The 17,270-nt window shown below is 56.0% G+C and overlaps 1 protein-coding gene across 1 annotated transcript; it reads left to right on the top strand.

Moving 5' to 3' along the window:
• The first annotated feature begins 1,554 nt into the window (after positions 1-1,554).
• SLAMF8 (SLAM family member 8) lies at positions 1,555-10,294 on the top strand. Its single transcript, XM_006272586.4, has 5 exons — positions 1,555-1,778; positions 3,564-3,890; positions 4,934-5,236; positions 6,185-6,298; positions 9,013-10,294. The coding sequence occupies exons 1-5, from the start codon at positions 1,739-1,741 to the stop codon at positions 9,069-9,071; spliced, it is 843 nt and encodes a 280-aa protein (XP_006272648.2). The 5' UTR covers positions 1,555-1,738; the 3' UTR covers positions 9,072-10,294.
• The last annotated feature ends 6,976 nt before the right edge of the window (positions 10,295-17,270 follow it).

Here is a 17,270-nt window from a genome sequence, read left to right as displayed (position 1 = left end):
GGGGCACATCTGGATGGCCCACCAAGGAGTTGGCCACCTTCTTCCGGGGTACCTGTCCCCCAAGGAAGAGCTGATGGCCACCTTTTTCCGGGGCTCATCTGAGACCCCGTACCAGTCCCGTTTCCATGGCCGGAGACGGCTCCACAAGAACCTCACCCTGAAGATTGGCCAGGTTTTATTTTGCACCTGTTCTATGTCCTGGATTTGTTATTGCCACCGAACTAGCTCCCCTAGTTCATTTTCTTAATTGCCACCGAAAGGAGCTTGTGGTCATTTTTTAAGACACAATTGGTGTTCAAATCTTCTGGCTGTGACTTGCTGGCACTGGAGTTCCTGAGATGTCAACACTGACAACACATCAATAACACCAGACAAGGACAGCGGCAATGCCAACGCTGATAACCCCAGACAACAACTTCCCTCTGTGATGGAACGACCGAGCCTTCTTAGAAATGACTAACAATGTTTGAGGCAATACTCGTTGTGCAATCATGAACACAACTGCAGATGGCTCCCAGAACTGCATGAGCTAGTGCCAGGTGCTCAAAGCCAGCATGTGGGAGGTGGGAAGGGGAGGTGTTGGACCCCAGGGCCCCATCCAGCCTGTGGACTGGTCCCAGGCAACTCATTTGGCCCATAGGGTCAAAAGATTGATCACCACTGGCATACAACATTTGTACGGACACCCCATGCCTGGTGGCTACTCAAACCCAGTCCAGGGTGCCATGCTCTCTCGTTAGTGGTGGCAGTAACCACAGCTGGCTCCAGAGTGCCCCAAGAGCCGCCCTTGCACCCCCACATCCCTCCGCTGGCACTGGGCAGGCGTGTGCAGGGGTGAAGGCAGCAGTGCACAGAGCTGTGAGCTCCAGCCAGGGTGGGAGGGCATGGTTTGGGCTGCCGAGAGCACGCTCGGGGTGCCAGGTTGCAGGGCCGGGCCGTGTCTTCCCAGTCAGACCTGGACCTGAGGTATCCGAACAGCCTTGGGCTCCAGCAGGCAGGTGGTGGTCAACAGCCCTGCTACCCTGGCCCTGTGGGACTTTCCACTGCCAGGAGACGGAGCTTCCCCCAGGGCAAGACAACACCCAGGGCTAAACACTATCCAGACCATCCTGCTTTCAGTGCCAGTGCCAGGTGCCCAGCCCAGAGCCCAACTTGGAGCCTCTGTACCCCATTATAAACCTAGAACATGGGGGACACTTAGAAGCAGCTCCCCCAAAACCTTAGCCAGCAGCGACCACCTCACTCAGCCTCGCGGAGAGGGCAGAAGAGACGGAGACTCGTGCTAGTCATGGTGCTTAATACAGGGCTGTACAGGGCTGGAAGGTGCCTGGCTGGGGCAGAGGGCAGTACAGGACCTGGAGCTGGCTGGAGTAGAGGAGGGTCCTAGCTCAGAGCACTGGCTGCATGGTCGGCTCCTTCCTTCCCCCCTGGACCCAGCATGGGCTGCACAGGGGTCCACGGGGCAGTGTGGCTGATGCCTGTACAGCACAGCCTGCCCTCAGCCCTGCCCTGGTGCTGGGGGTGAGCTCAGCTTCCCACATCTGGCCTGCTGTTCCTGAAAACCCTGGCTGGAAGGCAGCAGCTCACTTCTGCTTTCTGCAGCAAGCTGAGTGACGCCTCCAGATTCCCTCCAGCCAAGAAGAGGGGATTTCCTGTGGGAAAGCCCGGCCATCCCACGGCCAGCAGGACTTTGCAGTTTCTCCTCTTGCTGCGTAGCAGGCAGCTCGGGACCAGCGAGATGGCAGCGTGGCTCCTGCTGACCCTGCTGCTTTACCAAGGTAAGCACTGGCGTCGCCTCGCCCTGCCCTGGGCTCTGCACTCGGAGCCCCCTGGCACAGGCACGGCTGAGAGCGGTAACTGCCCCGGCTCAGCCAGGCCCAGCTCCTGAGTCAGCCATCGCGCTTGCAACCACATCACAACCAGTGACCGGGGAGAGCGGCGGTGACTCACCCGCCGCCACTGCAGGAAAATGCCCCACCTGGATGTGTGTGAGTGCACACCAGCCCTGCAGCTGGCACGTGTGGGGACTAGGTGCTGACCGCCGCTGAGACCAAGTGGAGTGGGGCAGGGGCAGCTGGGTGTGCTCTGCGGGGCTACATACACCCCTCGGCAAGTGTGGCCTGGCCAGTCAGTGTGTACAGGCTCACCTGGGTGTCTGTGAGCCCCTGGCTGTGTGTGCAAGGTGTGTTGCTTTGACCTGCCGTGCCTCCTGCTAGCATAGGACACGTGTGTTATGCTGGTAACACGCCAACATCATGCTTCCCATGGGGGAGAGGCTTAGTCACCCCACACAGGGGCCTGCTGGGAGGCAGGCAGCCCCCTGCTGCTGGGACCAGTGTGCCCAAGGAGCAGAGTGGGATGGGCCGACTCACAGGCTTGTACAGGGTCCTGGGGTTGTCTCCCCCTTTCCCTGTCTGGGAATGGTCTCAGCAATAGGACTCTGCTCGCACAAATGTTTGCAAACAGCACAGTGCGGGTGCTGCTGAAGGCAGTCTCCTCTCTCCAGACGCTTTCGGGGAGTGGATCTCCGAGTTCCTGTCCCGGGCAGCAATGGAAAGACGGGGCAGAGAAGCATGGAGGTTCAGGGAGGGCAAACTAGCAGAATGGCTGAGTGGGACGGGGTGGAGCTTCAGTGGGAAACTGGGAACGGGTCTTATTTCAGTGTGTTTGTACCTGGGGTTAGGATCTGGGGAAGAAACTTCTGGCTAGGATTCAAAGTACGATGCCAAATTCTGTCCCTCTGGGGAGACTGGAATTTGTCTTTAGCAGGATTTATGACATTTTAGCTTTAAGAGGATCGGTGAGGAAAAAGCTCAAGCGCGGCATGGTTTGTGGTAGCGCTGTGACCCACAGCGTGTGAGAAGCCAAGCAAGGGCTGCTTTTCTGGTTCCTCTGCAATCACAGCTGCTGACAAGTGCCAGAGGGGTCATCTTCAAAGAGACCTGCAAGTGTGTGCATGTCCTTCGCAGGTCCCCGGTGATGGAAAGTGCCCAAAAAGTTAAGAATGGGCTGGGGAGCGAAGCAGGCTTTAAAATATGTTTTCTGAGTCACAAGGATCTTTGTGGGCAACAGCGTTTATTGGACCAGTTGCACGGCTGCGGCAGGTTTGAATGTGCTTTCGACTCCAGCGCCTTCTTCAGGTCTGCTGACATTACTCTATGAGCTGCTCATGCCTTAAGAAAGCCTGATCTTGCGTGGGTCTGCAGGGCTGATAGGTATCTCCAAGTTTGCTTGCCCCGTCCCAGGGCAGGACTGGCTGCAAGGGAAGGCGCCTGCCTTTGCTCTGGGCAGGCTGTGAAGAGGCAGCATGTGGGCAGGAGGAGAGCGAGAGAATGGGAAAGGAAGAAGGCAACTGGGAATGGCAGGAGGAGGGATGGGAGGGGCCCTGAGACCAGGGAGAAGCCCCCACAGGGAGATGGTGTGGGTGTCCAGGACAGTCATCCATCATAGTTCATGGAGGAGCCGTGGATCTGGGGAGAGGAGAGTTGCTGGAGACACTGCTTCTGAGCCAGTCCCCACCCCGCAGCCCATCATGAAAGGATCTTCTTGTTTCCTCATCCTAGCCCTGCTGGCTGCAGCCCACGGCTCCGTGCAGGTGACAGGCATCGTGGGGAAACCGGTGCTGCTGCATGTGGACGTGCCGCCGGGCTTCGAGGTCAGGGACGCCATCTGGAGGTACCTGTCTCCCAAGGAAGAGCTGGTGGCCACCTTCTTCCGGGGCTCGTCTGAGACCCTGTACCAGTCCCGTTTCCACGGCCGGAGCCGGCTCCACAAGAACCTCACCCTGGAGATTGGACAAGTTGAACTGGGAGACAATGGGACCTTCTCCGCCCTGCTGGTGAACACGAGGGGGCATATTGAGACACGCACCCTTCACCTTGCTGTCTACGGTACCGTGGCACTTATGCCCTGTTGGGGGCAGAGGGCTGGGACTCAGGTCATGCTTGCTGCTGATGCCCAGCTTCATCTTCCCGGTGTCTGTGTTGGTGCCAAGGCAGGCCTGTCTCCCAGGCTCCTTGCCCAGTACATGGCCCCAGCAATGTATTTGACATCACAACACTGATCCCGGAGGTCAAATTCCAGTGACCTGAGCTGAGCTCACCTGGGCAGCGTGAGCCAGTCCAAGTGTGACTGGCAGGGGGCAGCACCCAGGGGCAGAGGTGTCCTGCCAGGGGGCCTCTGACGAGCTGATGCTGGGAGGGTGAAGAAGCTGTGGCCCAGAGTGGGGGCCTGTGCTGAGCTCTGCTGCAGAGATGGCAGCGATGGCATCACCCATTGGGTTGTTTGCAGCGAGAGGGAGACCCCAAGCACCCAGCACTGGGCCCTGCCCAGGCTGCCAGCATCCCCCCAGGGGCACACAGCACTTCTGATGCACAGAGGTGACTGCCAGTGCCATGGCCTCACATGGGGACACCCCCAGGCATGGGCTGAGCCCACCCTGCTGTCGCCAGGAAATAATCCCACTTACAAGCCTGCACTTGGGGAGCATCAGGGAACCTGGGTCCATGACTTCCTTGTGGCCTTCACTTCTCCTGTCCCGAGGCTCCTGCATCCTCCCTCAATGGGCCTTCTGCTGGCCCCAAGTGGCTGGGAGTCCCAGTGACATGGAGAGAGGACACAGATGACTGTGACCTGTCCCAGCCCTGCTCAACCCCCGCCCGCTTCTCCTCCCCGCCAGATTCAGGTTTTCAAGGCCAAAGCTGGAAGCTATGTCCAGCGGGGCACAGCACCCCCTGCCCCACACTGCACCAAACTTAGGGCATGAATCCAGCATGTGAGCATGCATAAGTGTTCATCCCTATGGGGCGTGTTGGGGCTGCTGTGGTCCCCCTGGTGTGCATGTGGGTGTGGGTGTGGGCATGGGTGTGGGCTTAGCCTGGCCAGTGGGAGATTGCTGGCTCTGACTCCCACTATCCCCCCACCCCCTGTGCAGAGGTCGTGTCCCAGCTGGCCGTGCAGGTGTTCACATCGACGGGCCAGAACAGCTCTGCTGGGGCCTGCGAGGTGTTTCTGACCTGCGGTGCCTCGAAGGGCACCAACGTGACCTATAGCTGGAGGCGTGCGGAGGCGGCGCAGCTCCATGCAGGCACCCACTCGTTCTTTGAGGCTGGCCAGGTCCTGCGGGTCCAGCTGGGTCCTGGGGACAGGACGGCCTGCTACACCTGCACCGCAGTCAACACTGTCAGTCAAGTCTCCGTGACCATTGTCCCATGGAAGCACTGCCACAAGGAAGAAGGTACGTGGCAGCCATAAGCTCGGTGCGCCCCTCTGCATCCGGGGGATCCCTGGGCAGGGCTGGGACTTGCGGTGGAAGCCGGCTGCACGTCCAGGTAGCAGGAGGGGGCTTGTGCACCTGGTGCTCCCCTGCTGCATCCTCCCAAGACCGTGTCTCCGGGAGAGCCCAGGCTTTCCCCACACCAGCAGTGTGAGACTCTGCAGCCCAGTAGTGAGGCAGGGCACTGGCTGGTGTGCGGGGCTCAGCGCTTTCCTCAGTGGCATGGATTCCACTCTGCTCAAGTCCTTGGAAAACTGTTAATGCCCAAGGTGGGTCGGTCCTCCTCCTCACCACCTTGCTGCAGGTCAGGCAACTGGGTGTTACAAAATCAGAGACTTTGTGGAGTTTCAGGACTTGAACAGGGTAGAATAGAATTGCACCGACATCCACTGAGATGCCAGAGGAGGACCAGGGTCCAGCCCCGCAGCTACCCCGCCTGTGCCCTGGGGTGGTGTTGGCATCTGCAAACACCAGTCTCACGTGTCATGGGGAAAGCCTGCAGAAGAGCCCGCAAGTGCTGCACAAGGAGTCCTGCCTGCCTTTGCTCGGGAGGAACTCCAGTTTCCCCTGCCCTTCCTGCCGCCCCAGCTGGCTCCTGGCACTGCAGGGAGGGCGGGGGAGACTCCTCGGCGCCGTCTGCAGCTGCTTTTCCATGCCTCTCAGTGACTGGCCCAGCTCAGCAGTGGGGGGCTATGGGAGGGGAGGGCTCTGGATCTGTATGTGGCAGCTGGCAGTGCCAAGGAAAGGCTGAGAGGTCAGGTCCATGTGCCCACCTCCCCTGCTGAGCTGTGAGGCTTTCGCAGAGGGGCCAGCCAGTGCCAGGTGTGACCATGCCACCCTGTACAGCCCCAGCACCTGCGCATTTACAGGCTCCTTGCGGCACTGACCACGTGGGTCTCTTGTCCCCAGGAGTGGCGGCCAGCAAGTATGACTACAGGGACATCCTGCTCATTGCCCTGCCCCTCGCTGTCCTCGCCATATCCATGGTCACCATGGGGATCCTCCACTCTTGGAAGCGCTCAGGTAGGAGCCACCTGCGGGGACAGCAGCTGTACCCTGGCACAGCCCCTCTGTGCTCCCCCCGCGGCGATGGGCAGGGTGCAGATGCCGGACAGCAGGAAGGGAGGCACAGTGCATGTGCCGCTCTCCCACACAGAAACCAGCTGCTGCTGTCAGCAGGAGCCTCAGAGCATGCAGCTGTGCTCCGTGCATCCAAACCTCTTCTTTAGAAAGCAGAGACAAGTCTCATGCTCCTGGATGCACCCAGGCTGCTCAGGATGCTCTGGTTAGGTTCCCGAGGGCCAGGACACAGCCAGGAGCCTGTGATCTCCTGGTGGCTGGGGCTGACATTTACACCCAGACTCTGGCCAGAGTCCCCTATAAATAAGGCCATGTGTCCTCCAGTCACTCAGGGTCCTTGTCCCACCAGGTTAGACTGCAGCCCCACAGCCCTTGCTTAAGCTCTGCCCCAAACCCCATCCCCACAGCGCACTAGTGCTAGCCTGCTGCTCCATTCCCACCCAACACCTTTCTCCTGCCACCAGCTGGCTGAGCCCGGCCGCACCACGGGGCTTGCAAGTAAGGTTCTTGGGGGGGATGAGAGCCCACTTGCAGGCACTGACCTGTCCACAGGACTCAGTGCCCTGCTTGGTCAGCCATGAGGTTCACTGGCTTGGCCCGGGAGCATCTTATTCCCTCCATGAGGCCAGCAGACACTTCAGAGGAGTCTCTTGGGGGCCCATTTTGTTCTTTCCTGGTTATCCAAGAATCCAGATTTTGTTGTCTCAGTGCCCTATAGTGACCACCTTTTCAAAAGGGGAAGGTGGGACATAGCCACCTCCTTGCTCTCCCTGCCACTGGACCTGAGTGGAGTGGGAAGGGGGTGGGGGTGGGCTGCCTGTTGTGGGCCCGGGGCTCCCACCCTGCTGCCTTTCCCTCACAAGCCCCACACTGGCTGTGGGTTCCCTGCCCACCTGGCAGCACCAAGGGGCACAACTCTATGCTGTCCCTGCCAGGTGGGCAGTGGGCACCTTGCCATGGTGGCACGGCCAGTGTGGGGCCCCCAGGAGCAGGGCAGCAGGGCAGGAAGCCCACATCCGCCCCGCTCCACGCATGAATCTGGGGGGCATACACCCTCCCCCAATGCTCTCCAGCCGCTGGATGAGCCATCCATGGCTCTGTCCCACTCCCTGCCCTAGCCCCATGTACCGTCCTGGCTTGGCAGTGCCCCCAACCCCTGCCCCACTCCCTCTCTCACAGTGGGAGCCTCGATCTGCCCTCCCTTCTGTCCCCTGCAATGTCCCCCATAGGCTTTCCTGCAGGGAGCTGTTCTCCATGCTGCCTTGTTGTATTCCAGGCCATGTGCATGTGTGCAGGAGCATGCATATCGCCCCCTGCATCCTGCTCCCGGCAGCCCCTTGCAGGCTGGAATGCTTCCGGCCTGCAAGGGGAAACCCACCATTTCCCAATCCCTGCACAACGCTGTGAGTCTGGGACATGTGCTGTGCTGGAGTCATGCATCCCAGGGCTGGGACTCAAGGTTCCCGTGGCAGGACTGTCCTGCTCAATTAGGGACGGTGGTCACCCTACCATGCCCACAATGCCATTTGCACACCGGCTGGAATTTGGACCCTGACTACGTGATCCTGCAGGACTACGTCTCCCCCAGACTGGGCATAGGAGGGAAGGGCCTTCCCATGTCATCTCCTGCACAGCCTAGGCTGGGCAGTCCCCTAGGAAGTTGGAGGTCCTGCCCCATCAACCTAGAAGAGATTTGAACCTGGGTCTCCCTAACTTGTCTGCACAGCACTGGACCCCCCACACCATAGAACAGCCACTACCAGCCCCTCTCCAGCTCTCCTTCTGAAGTGGCTGTCTGGGGAGCCAGGACGGGGAGGCCCGTGGGAGCTATGTGGGACCAGGAAGAAAGGCATAAGCTAGAGGGCCTGTAGCTCAGTGCGGCAGCTGCTGGTTTGGAAGGAAGAGGCACTGGATTTGAGCTGGTGCCCTTCTTCCCAGGGAGGCATGAGATTATCCTTGCATTGCCCCCACTGCCTTTCCCAATGGCTGTTAGTGGCTCAGCTCCAAAAGGGGTGCTGGGGAGGAGGCCAAGCAATGGCTGGTGTGGGCTGTGGTGTGCTGGGAAGCCGGAGACAGCTCAGTTCAAACCCCTTCTTGGAAAGGGGGGCAGAATTCAGGGTCTCCAGCTCCCCAGGTAAATGCCCTGGTCACTCAGCTACCAGGGTAAGGGGACACACAGCCTTTTTGCCTTCCTGAGGCTAAGCCCAGTAGTTATGGCCTTTGGATGATTCTCTTTCTTGGTGTCTGAGGCTACTAAGCACCCACAAAGGGCCTGTGTCTGTGCCCCCGCTGCTGCCCAGATTGTGCGACTGTGTGGTCAGGCATGGTCATCTATGTGTACAGGCTAGTGGCTGGGAAAAAAGCATCAGCCGGTGCTTAAGTAGCTGCCTGGGCACTTAGACAACCCAAATCCCATGTAGACATCCAGATACATAGATGAACAGGATGGGAACAGGATGTCACCCTTGCTGTCTAGCAAAATCTCCATCTGTGCACCTGTGGGTGGCTGTTCTCCCCCAACACTGAGAGTCCGATCACCAGGATCTGCCAAGGCCAGTGCTTGTCCATTGGCACTGTGCCCTCCTGCCCATGGAGGGAGAAATGGCTCTGCCAATACAGGGAGCAAGTGGAATGATGCTGGCTCTTTCTGTCCGCAGGGAAGCACAGAATAGCATCACTGGCAGATGCCTGCGAGGCAGAGCCAGTCCCCGTCTAGGACCCAGCTGCAGCACGGGAGCAGGGGGACCTGTGTTCCCAGGAGACGGAGCCCCTCGTTGTCCTTGTTGAGGAAGCAGCAGAAGGCTCCCGGGGCATGCATTACCGCGTCCTCCCTGCTTCCTGCACAGCTCAGAGGGAGGCTGGCTCCTTCCTTCACCTTTGGGATGACTTCCCCGGCAACTGGGATGAGAGTTCAGCATCCCGGCATGGACTTATTTGCAGCCAAAGCAGCATTATTCAGGGCCTGCGGGATCCTTCTGCCTCCCAGCAGCCACTGCCATCACACACATTTCCTGTGCGGTCCTTGCTCCCCTGCATCTCACAACTGGAGACATTTTTGTTGAACTGCTTCCCCCCCCATGTGCCTTCACTGGCTTCTCTCAACATTTCCTGGCAGTGCATATTCTGAATATCCTTCTGCCAAGCGTGCTCCAGGGCACTGCCACCAGCAGACGTACCCATTACTGAAGCAAGCCAAAGCAGGAGACTGGCAATCCTGGGAGACAAGGCAGTCGGTGGTTTCACATGAGTTGGCAGGTCACAGGCTCACCTGCAGTCCTCACCTCCCTCTGCCTGCTCCGTGGCTTCACAAGGAGTTTGCTTGGGATCAGCTATGTGGAGCCAGAGGACCTATTCTGTAGCAAAGATAAGGCCCAAAGGGCTACAGGGCCATGCTACCAGAAGAGCTTGGCATTTTGAGGGTACACTGGGTCCTGAGTGCTGCTGTTGATCTGGCCCCAATTTAAGTAACTGGCACTCGGTCATGGACACTGAGTCCTTGCAAGTCTGAGCTTGTTGGTAAACACAGGTCCCAAGAGGCAGATGATAAGTGAGGGAAGGGCACGCTGCCCAAGACTCCCCGCTTCCCAAAACACTTTCAAAAGAGGAGGGCATCTAAGAATTGGAAAATATTGCCTGAAGCTATCCTGAAACTGCTCTGGGATTTCCTCAGGGCTTTGGGATCTACCCCAGTCACTGCGCAGTAGAGCTGCACAAGGACTACATGTACTCACACAGCTGCACACGCCTGTGCCCACCCCCACTCTTCTCTACAGCGAATTACGTACAGATATGTCTTCGGTAACTGCAACCTGTAAAACAAAAACCTCATCAGAAGTAGCTGTTCATGTTGTAAATAGCTAATTTAAGACAATCCAAGTACACCAGTGAGATCCATGCAAAACCTGTGTAATTATGTATTAAAATCAAAGTGTAAAAACAGCTCCGTGCCGAGTGTTTGTCTGCATTTTTAAGAGGGCAGCCCCTGGCGTGCGCTCCCTGTGCTGCCGGGCAGGGTTCTGCTGCACATGCAAAAGCAACTGGCTGAATGGGACAGCATTTGTGGGCTCTTTAAGGATGTGCGGTGTGCCCAAGACAGGGCCCGGGAGGCAGGGGAATGGTGTTCTCAGCACAGGGCAGCTGCAGGGAAGCCACCAAGCAGCCTTGAGCCTAGTCTGTGTAAAGGGACCAGCTCCTATGAATGCTGTGGCTAACAGAGGTCAATTTGTTCCTCCATGTGTGTGGGCTGTATTGCCCTTATAGGCATGAGCTATTGCAAATGCAGAAGCCCAGCTGGTTGCTGGGGCAGGCAGACCTGCACATTCCCAAACCTGCCCATATTGGCCTCGGGGTCCTTTCAGGGGTCCACTGCCCCAACCATGGGCACAAGCCATTTCTGACCCTCTGGGGTCCTGCACCATCTCTTGGCTGTCCTCAGACCCCACACCCAACTTCATCACCATCCCTGTAGGTCGCGGCACCTGGAGTCAGACCGCATGGGAGTGCCTGCAAATTGCTGACATCTTCCATGTCCTGGGTGCTGTGGATGGGACGGACATTACCATCAAGTGGCCTCTGCAGGATGGCTGCATGTTTGTCAGCAGGCACCGCTCCTATGCCACGAACAAGATGGGGCAGCTGTACCCACTTAGAGTTCACCCATATTGTGGCCTGGTTCCCCGGGGCCAGCCATGGAGGAGCTGGGCTCTCCCACTTGCAGCCTCCTCCGCTAGCACTGTGACAGAGGCAGGTGAGGCCCTGGGGGGAGCAGCACCTGTCCTGCACCATTGGCACCTGGAAGGGCAAGTCCCCAGGGCCCTCACCCTGCTTCAGGGTCCTCAACCCCAGGCATGGCAGCTGGCCTCACTGCATGGACTCAAAGTCCTCCGCACCTTTCAGGTGCTCCAGTCTGTGGCCAGGGACTCCCCCAAGCCCTCCAAGCTGGGATGACAATCTCTGGTGTCCCAGGCCTCTTCTGCATAACCACACATCTCTGGGAATGAGGTGCATAGCAAGGAGTGGGGTGAATAACTGCTCTGAATAAAGAGATGGGGCAGGAGGTGGCAGCCCAGCTCTGGGACAGCAGGGACCTAGGCCCTGTGCTCTCAGAGGTGCCTGATGCCATGCGGCCAGACAGGCCCTGCAGCAGAGAATAGTCCAGACCACCTCCGTAGTGTCCGCCTTGCTCCGTGACAAAGTGAGGATGCTATCAGGGGTGGCTACAACATGCCAGCAGTCTGAGGAGGGATCTCTTCCTCTCCAGTGCCACCAGCTCCATCTGCTGCTGCTGAGAGCAGGTATCCAGCTTCTGTTCCCCTGGGGCACCCCGTCACCAGGACTCCCCCAGCCCCCCAAGAGGCCTTCTGCTCTTACATGGGCTAAACCTGATGAAGTCAGGGCGGCTAGGATCTGGAACCAACTTCCAAGGGAAGTGGTGCTGGCTCCTACCCTGGGGGTCTTTAAGAGGTTTGACGATTACCTAGCTGGGGTCATATGAGCCCAGTATTCTCTCCTGCCCAGGGCAGGAGGTTGGACTTGATGATCTACTTAGGTCCCTTCCGAACCTACATCTATGAATCTATAATTTTTTATTTTACTTTATGTGACTAAAGGGTACTGTAGCAAAGCCTTGGGGAGGGGAGTCCTCAGGCAGTGTGTAGCCCCCTGGTGTCCTGCCCATCTATCTGGCACCTGGCCTACCCTCCCCACTCCCCTACCACGCCTGTTGGGATTCACACAGCCAGGCCGCCTGTCCAGAAGCCTTGTTTTGTGGATTTTTTTTTTAAGGAATGCTTTTTACGTCCCAAGTCAAATCAGCCAAATCAATACCAAATCTGTGTGAGTCATTCAAAAATCATACATGGTCCTACTACCAAACAGCAAGGATCCACCACCCCCGCCTGGGGCTTCACATATTTCCAAATCCATTTGGGGGCAGGCCCAAGTCCGGACTTGAGGTTTGGATGCCCCTGAGTTTCACTTGCCCTCGGCTATATGGCTTCAGGAGCAAGCTGGGGAGGAGTTTCCCATTTCCATAAAGTCGGCGTATAGCCGAGATCTTCCCACTGGAAGTGAAAGTGGAAGACTAACTATGCATTTAGCTTGGTCAGGGTACTACCCCCTGCCATGTCCATGGTTTTCCCCTGCCAGTAGAAAAGCCACCATGATGATCATGGTATTTCCCCTGCCAGGTTTTTAATTTTTTTTTTTTCAAATATATGTCTTTATATTAATTGTATATAGCTCTCTCTCTCTCTCTCTTTCTCTCTGTATATATATAAATATAAATACATATATACACACACATACTCACGCAGACCTTCTGGTCACTGATCATTGCCTCCTTAACCCACCATAGAAACATATTGCACACCCGTTACAATATACGCACCTGTCCGCAAGTCATAGTCTCCCTCCAAAACCCCTTGACTCTATCAATACCCCAAATATGGGGCTTAAAACTCAGTTCATAGAAAAGTAGGGCTCCAAAGGTCATGTCATCCAACCACCTGCCTGAGGCAGGGCCATCCCTAACCGGAGGCATCTCCCAGTGAGGAGATCTCTATTTCTCTGGGCTCTGCCGTGAGCCTCATGCAGTTCACCTCCTTCTGCTCCTTGCGTGCTCCCATGCCTTGTGGCTCAGTTATAAGCATCCATGAAAACGTACTGCGACCGGAGACTTGCTCTCCTGATGAGCTCCTTCTCTTGAGCACCTTCTGCTACCACAGCCTGGGCCAGCCTCCCTTTTCAGCCCATCGCCCTGTTTAAATCCCCTGTCCGACTCTGCCCCTTCCAGCCACTGGCCTGCCCCCTGCCTAACGAGGCACAGGGATTCCTCCTGCACTCATCAGCAGGCTTCCTGCCCTGATCTTTCCCTGATGGGCCACAGTCTCTTGAGCTGCACTGCAGCCGCTACTTTACTGTCTGGCCAGAGCTTCGCCCTTTGCTGACCACGGCCATGCAACTTGCTCCCTGCGGCCCCTATCTTCCCCTGGCTGCTTACTCCCCTGTCACCAGCTTTGACCCAACTTCCCGCACCAGGCTGCAGCCTTGTAATACTCCCTGGCCCCACCTCCAGTAACAGGGGTTGGGGTCCCTCTTGCACCTGGCACTTCTGCATGTTGGGCCACCAGCAAACAGAGGGCTGGGCAGGGGCCAGGGCACTGGCTAGCACTTTGCTGGGAAACAGAAGATGCAGGTTCATACCTCTTCCAGGTGGGCAGGGCCTAGCCTCTGGGTCTCCTGTTCCCTGGGCAAGGGCCTGAATCACTAGGTTATCGGGCTAAAAGGCAGATGGCTTAGAACAAGGGCAAACGTTGAACCCCGAGGGAGCCCGTTCCTTTGCAGTCTTCACTGCCTTAGTGTATTTCCCAGCTCTGCCCAGACATTTGTATCATGAAGCAGCATCTTTGCTGTAATGACTACCCAAGGGAGCTATATATATACATTAGATGTCTTTGCTAGGTACACAGTGTTCTTATAGGCTCATAAATTCAGCCCCAGCCCTCCCATTAAGTTGACAGCAATTCTCTTTGTAAGTTGTGAGCGATGACATGTGAGCACAGATGTTTCCAGTTGTTCCAAAGCCTGGCCATCTATCAGGCTTGCTTCTGCTGTGAGTGGGATTCTCTGTAGGATCGGCAATTCCAGGAGCTTGTAAACGCAGCTTAGGAGGCTATAGGTCAAGAGTTTTCTGGCAGTGAGTCGTCCTTCCCTGGTTTGGGAGCAGTTATCACTTTGGCTTTCCATCAGATCTTTGTATTTTGATTTTTTGTAACAATACAGGGCATAAATATAGAGAGACTTTTTAATGCTCTTTTCCTCTAAGTCATGGAATAATAATAATCGTAGAAAAGTCGTGCTGGGTGGGCCTTGAGGAGGGCATCTAGTCTATCACCCGCTCAAGGCAGGATCATGCCCCTTTCAATCATCACAGAAACGTTTGTTGAATCTATTGTTAAAAACTCCTGGAATCACCTTCCCACGCATCTGCCAGGCACAGTGGTGCCCAAAACATCAACCCCCGCTCTAACTTGCCCCAGGTAGGGCCAAGGGATGAGGAAGCTGCCAATGTCCTGCTCCTGCAAGGACAGGAAGGAGTCTGTGTAAGTGTTTGAGCATTGCCAGGACACGGTCCCTCCCGGTTTCCATGCACTTAAGGGCTCTTCTTACTTCCTCTATGAGAAAGCCTCAAAAATACCTGGCTGGCGATGGCCAGAAGTTCTGTTCTTTGCTTATTGCTTTATCCAAAGGCTTGCCCTGTTAGCCTTGGCTGTGCTAGTGCCTGTGCAGGTATTTTGTGAGGATGGACACGGTGGACTGTGCTGGTGGGTTGTTGAGCAGCATCATATTTCCAAAGCGGTGTCCACACTTTCCAGCTGGATCTTGCTACATTCATGTTAGACATGGTTACCTCCCACTGTGGCCTGCGTCACTTATTACGCTTATCTGCAAGGGGCTTGGCAAAGCTTTGGAATAAGCATAAAAACTTTTTACATTCCTTACCCATATTGGGTATATAGTTCCCACAATGACCATGTGGGATTGATTTAGTGACTGCCTTGAGCACTGCTGTAGAAAACTGCTCCTTGGCTGCATGGGTAGAGACAGCCTGTGGTATGTGCACTACATGTACAAGACAGGGAAGGACACAGAGAGGCAGGTGAGAGTGCAGAAGCAATCAGAGAGAAAGGGGCAGTGGCATGAACAGAGCCTTTGGGATAGCGGGCATTTAGGGCAAAGAAGATGGTGTATACTTAACACCTTCCAGCATATTTTCTACTCCCCCGGCTGTAACAGATGTAGGAAAAGAGAGCTCTACTCTATGCTCAGCCAGTCTCCAATTTTCTTTTTCTTTTGAAATGCTGTCTCAGGCCAAATCAGCCAAATCAGTTCCGAATTCTATGGACCGAGCAGAGCCTAATCATTCAGGTCCGTGGCGCGACCACCAGCAAGTCTCCTCCCTCCCAGACTTCCAGCCTGGGGCTTCAGACACTCCCAAATCCATGGCAGGCATCCTGTGTGCAAGCCCCGAGCCCAGAGGTCGTGGGGTTCAGATGCCCCCAAGTCTTGCTTCCCCTAAACCAAAGGCTGAACGAGCAAGTGAGAGGAAAAGCCTGGGAGCAATCCCTCATCACCACAAACAGTGTTGCTGAGATCCTCCCATTGAGAGGCTTTAGCAGACTCTTCTTGCAAGGGGGCCTGGCTGCAGTGCAAGGGACAGGCCTCCACCCTCAACTACATCAAGTCATTGCAGGCTGAGAAGAAGGGGATCTCCCCTGTCAGGTCAGTAAAACTACCTGGGACAAAACCATCTCATGGTTGTACCACTTTCTAGATCATGCTATCTCCCCTGCCAGGTACTCCAAAACCCAGATGTCTGCTACAGCTGTGCCAGCTGTGGGTAGTGCAGTGACTGCACCAGACTCACCCCCAGCAAACCCTAGGACAGGCCAGTGAGGATGGAGGCCTAAAAGGAGACCCAGGTGCTGCCCAATGGATTCATGCTCCGGTCACATCTTCCCCAGGGTGCTCAGCATCGTTCACATGCACAGGGCTGGGCACAGTGTGCCAACATCGCATCGCGTGCCACCATCTGCACATTGTGCTTCTCTGCCTGGGCTTCTGCCTTGTAGCCTGTGGCCTGGAGGCCAAAAGGCAGCAGGTGAAGCAGCAGACAGTGGTTCTCAGGCCCAAGGCTCTGGAGGGGCAGGGACGGGGGTTTCTGCTCATGTTAAATTCCACTCTGACTAAACACACCAGGAAAACCCCATCATTGCTCCTGCAGGAAACAGCCTGCCCACCTGCGTTTTGGCTACCTGCTCAGGTGCCAGGGCTGCCATACAGACTCTCTGCTCCATGTGGTCCCCTTGGATTCTGGTCCCCGAGACGCAGGGCCACTTGCTCACTGACTTTACCCCCATTTTGGGGAAAAAAGTAGGGCAGGGGGGCAGCTTGGAGACTAGCTGGGCCAGAGGGGCAGTCCATTCCCAGCATCTGATGAAGTAGGTTGCTGCCTATGAAAGGTCATGTGTCTCTGAACCAGCTAGTCTCTTAGATGCCACCCTGCCTTGCCTTCTGCCTGGCTTCAGTCTAGCCCAGCTAACCACCTCTAACCCCCCTTTCAGAGATCCACAGAGCTCACTGCCATGAAAGGCCCGACATGATGATCCTGGGGATGCACTGGTTTGTATTCTGCTAATTGTCATCTGTTGCATGTGATGCTCAGTTACATCCTTGTACATCACCAAGGAGAAATCACAGGCACAAGTCCAACAAGAAATATCTGGGGGTGACAACATAGCAGCAAATGATATGGGAGTTAGGGTTGATCTCAGTTTACATTTAACATGATGCTGTCACAAAGGCGACAAATCCCAGGCTAGACTATGAATGGGGACACTGCATGTTAAGATATGGGAGGAAGCTATTCCTGTCTCCTCAGTGTTGGTGCTATCTTAGCTGGAGAAGTTCACTCAGGGTTGTGTGCTCTGCTTTAGGAAGGCTAAGAACAAACAGGAGAGAGTCCAGGCAGGAGTAAGAAAAATGGTGAGAGGTAAGTAAAACACGACCGATTAAAAGAATGATTATAACAAACTGAGTTTGTCTAATCGAATACTCTTTCATTACATAGAAGTTTGCAATGAACAGGGCAGCGATCACTTGATCTCTAGCCACTGGGGGAAGGACATGAAGAAATTAGCTTAATTTGCAGAAGAAAGATTTACATTAAGTAAACCAGGGTAGTGAAACACTGGACCAGCCTCCTGCGCCAGAGGCATGTGAGCAGGTTAGACAAGTGTTTGTCGGGGATGGTCTTGGTGAATGTGATTGCCTAGCAGTACAGGGGTCCAGACCAGGTGGCCTCCTGAGGTCTTCTACAGCTCCCCAGTTCTGTGGCAACACTCCTCCAGTCATC

Source organism: Alligator mississippiensis, chromosome 15, assembly GCF_030867095.1.
Source record: "Alligator mississippiensis isolate rAllMis1 chromosome 15, rAllMis1, whole genome shotgun sequence".
NCBI classification, from domain to species: domain Eukaryota; kingdom Metazoa; phylum Chordata; order Crocodylia; family Alligatoridae; genus Alligator; species Alligator mississippiensis.
This window is presented reverse-complemented; position numbering and strand designations above follow the sequence as displayed.